Raw genomic sequence first — 2,043 nt, forward strand, 5'->3', positions numbered from 1 at the left:
TTTGTGTTCCATGGTATGCAGTCCGTCTAACCTTGGGAATTTGGAAAGCCAACCTAAGTAATTTCTTTTTCTTAAAATTATTTAAATTCAGAAATAAGCAGTGACTTGCACTTGAGACTGGACCGGTCCAAAAGATCCAGTGACGTGCCTTATATTAATGAGATTTCTTGCCAGTACGCATTCTACAAATTAGCTGCTTACTCTTTATCAGATCACGTCAAAACCAATATTGATAAAAAATTTCTTTATCAAGTTCACAAGAACAGAAATAACTAATAATCATTAGATGCAAGGAACCATACAGATTCTTGCTAAGTGATTACCTCATAATTAATAGGCAAATCCTTGATTATGCAGTCTTCTAACATTATATCGATTTGGCTAAAATGAACAATGATTACTGTTGATTTTTCTCGTATCAATTGAATCTAGAACATCTTTTCCCATTTTCTGTAAGTCATAACTTCTAGTTATCTCTTTTGTTGGTCGAGTGCCAACAATTGTACGACCAGGTGGACTGATCCTAATAAATACCGTATATCTCAGAGGATCCTGTTCAGTTTATCTATTACTCCCATACACCTTTATTCACCAGCGAACCGGGCACCAAAGTAAAAGGCTACTGAGTAAAGTAGCACTTCAGCACCCAGCAAAACTGCTCCCTTTAAGCAGCATCTCTGATGAGCTTACAGGACCCTTTTTTTCCCCCTTATCTTTTTAAATTCTTCAGTTAAATCGAAAGATAAATAATTGAAGAAGTTTAAAATAACCCTAAATGCGTGGTATACCAAGAGCTAAGAGAGCAAATTACCTGACAAAGATCAGAAACCAAGTACAAGAAAATATCTGATTTTAAATTAGGATTAAACTTACCTTCTTTGATTCAGCATAAAGGCCCATTCCTGCAACATAAAAAGGAATCTCCCGAAACAGAGTGGCACCAGTCCCACGGAAAAATCCCCTAAAACCATCTTGCTGCCAAGTTCCAGTTATAGCTTCCCCCACATTGTCAAATAGACCAGCTTGCAACCTTTGCTTCAGCACTTCACAGGGTATTCGCACTGCCGTCCCTAGAAAAGTGCTACAAAACGATGCTACAGATTGAACCTAGACAGAATTGTCACAGTAAGCAATAGTGCAAGCTTAAACAGCCACTTCAATAAACATAGCTCATGATAACAGTTCCATAAAAGCTAAAATTTTAGTTATCGCAACAAGAGTTTCAAGAAAAGAGAGTGATCTCAGAATATTATCAAGCATCGTGTCCTCGTCTAGATGAGACATAACTATGACAGATGCAACTTACACTGCAAATTACCATCGCTAAGAATCCAAAAATATTTTTCATAACATTTCTACCAACACAAATGAGGAAGCTAGCTCAAAACTTGATCGTAGCAGTATCACTAAGAAAAGAAAGAAGCTAACCAGAATCTACCATCATAACCCTCACCTGTATGTCTGGAAGTGTTGGTGCAACATTAATTAAAACAAGTCTGCTTGCTTCAAAAATTCCAGTTCGCAAACCATGGCTGCCATGTTGTACTGAATTATTATCTAGAAAGAGGATGTTGTAAGAAAAATAAAGTAGTAAATGTCAGTAAAATACCTCGAAAATTGACCTAGAATAGCTGGAATAGACCCCGCGTATATCCCACGGACTCCAAGTTGAGGAAGCTTCGATAAAATTTCTGGAAAGGTAATAGTTGATGCTTGTACCCGTGTCTGACAAACCAGTACTGTACTATCAGATTATTTTCATGAACAGAGATTACATCACCTGCCAAACTAAAGCAGTACACTAATTTTACCTCAATCTTGTTTAGTTATTTCTTTTTCTTTCATAAAACATTTCATATAATCATTAATTGAAAGTCGAAGACTAATGCCAAGATCGAAATTCACCCATATCATAGTAGATCAGTGGTACAGATTAGTTCATGAGAATCATAATTCAGTTTCTGCTATAAAACAGAAAAAATGGAACATTATATAAAAGAACAGATATTTTTATGGCACAGCTGAATGTGCTAGCCACATTGC

The 2,043-nt window shown here is 36.3% G+C and overlaps 1 protein-coding gene across 1 annotated transcript; it reads right to left on the minus strand.

The window, feature by feature from the left end:
- Window positions 1-6: 6 nt before the first annotated feature.
- Window positions 7-1,752, minus strand: LOC111387970 (S-adenosylmethionine mitochondrial carrier protein-like; the record flags this gene model as incomplete). The annotated part of the gene is made up of 3 exons (XM_023012616.1): window positions 7-1,107; window positions 1,454-1,532; window positions 1,610-1,752. Coding segments are annotated over 3 exons (477 nt in total), but the record flags the coding sequence as incomplete, so codon positions are not given.
- Between the last annotated feature and the right edge of the window lie 291 nt (window positions 1,753-2,043).

This window comes from Olea europaea, unplaced genomic scaffold, assembly GCF_002742605.1.
Source record: "Olea europaea var. sylvestris unplaced genomic scaffold, O_europaea_v1 scaffold4407, whole genome shotgun sequence".
Lineage (NCBI taxonomy): Eukaryota > Viridiplantae > Streptophyta > Magnoliopsida > Lamiales > Oleaceae > Olea > Olea europaea.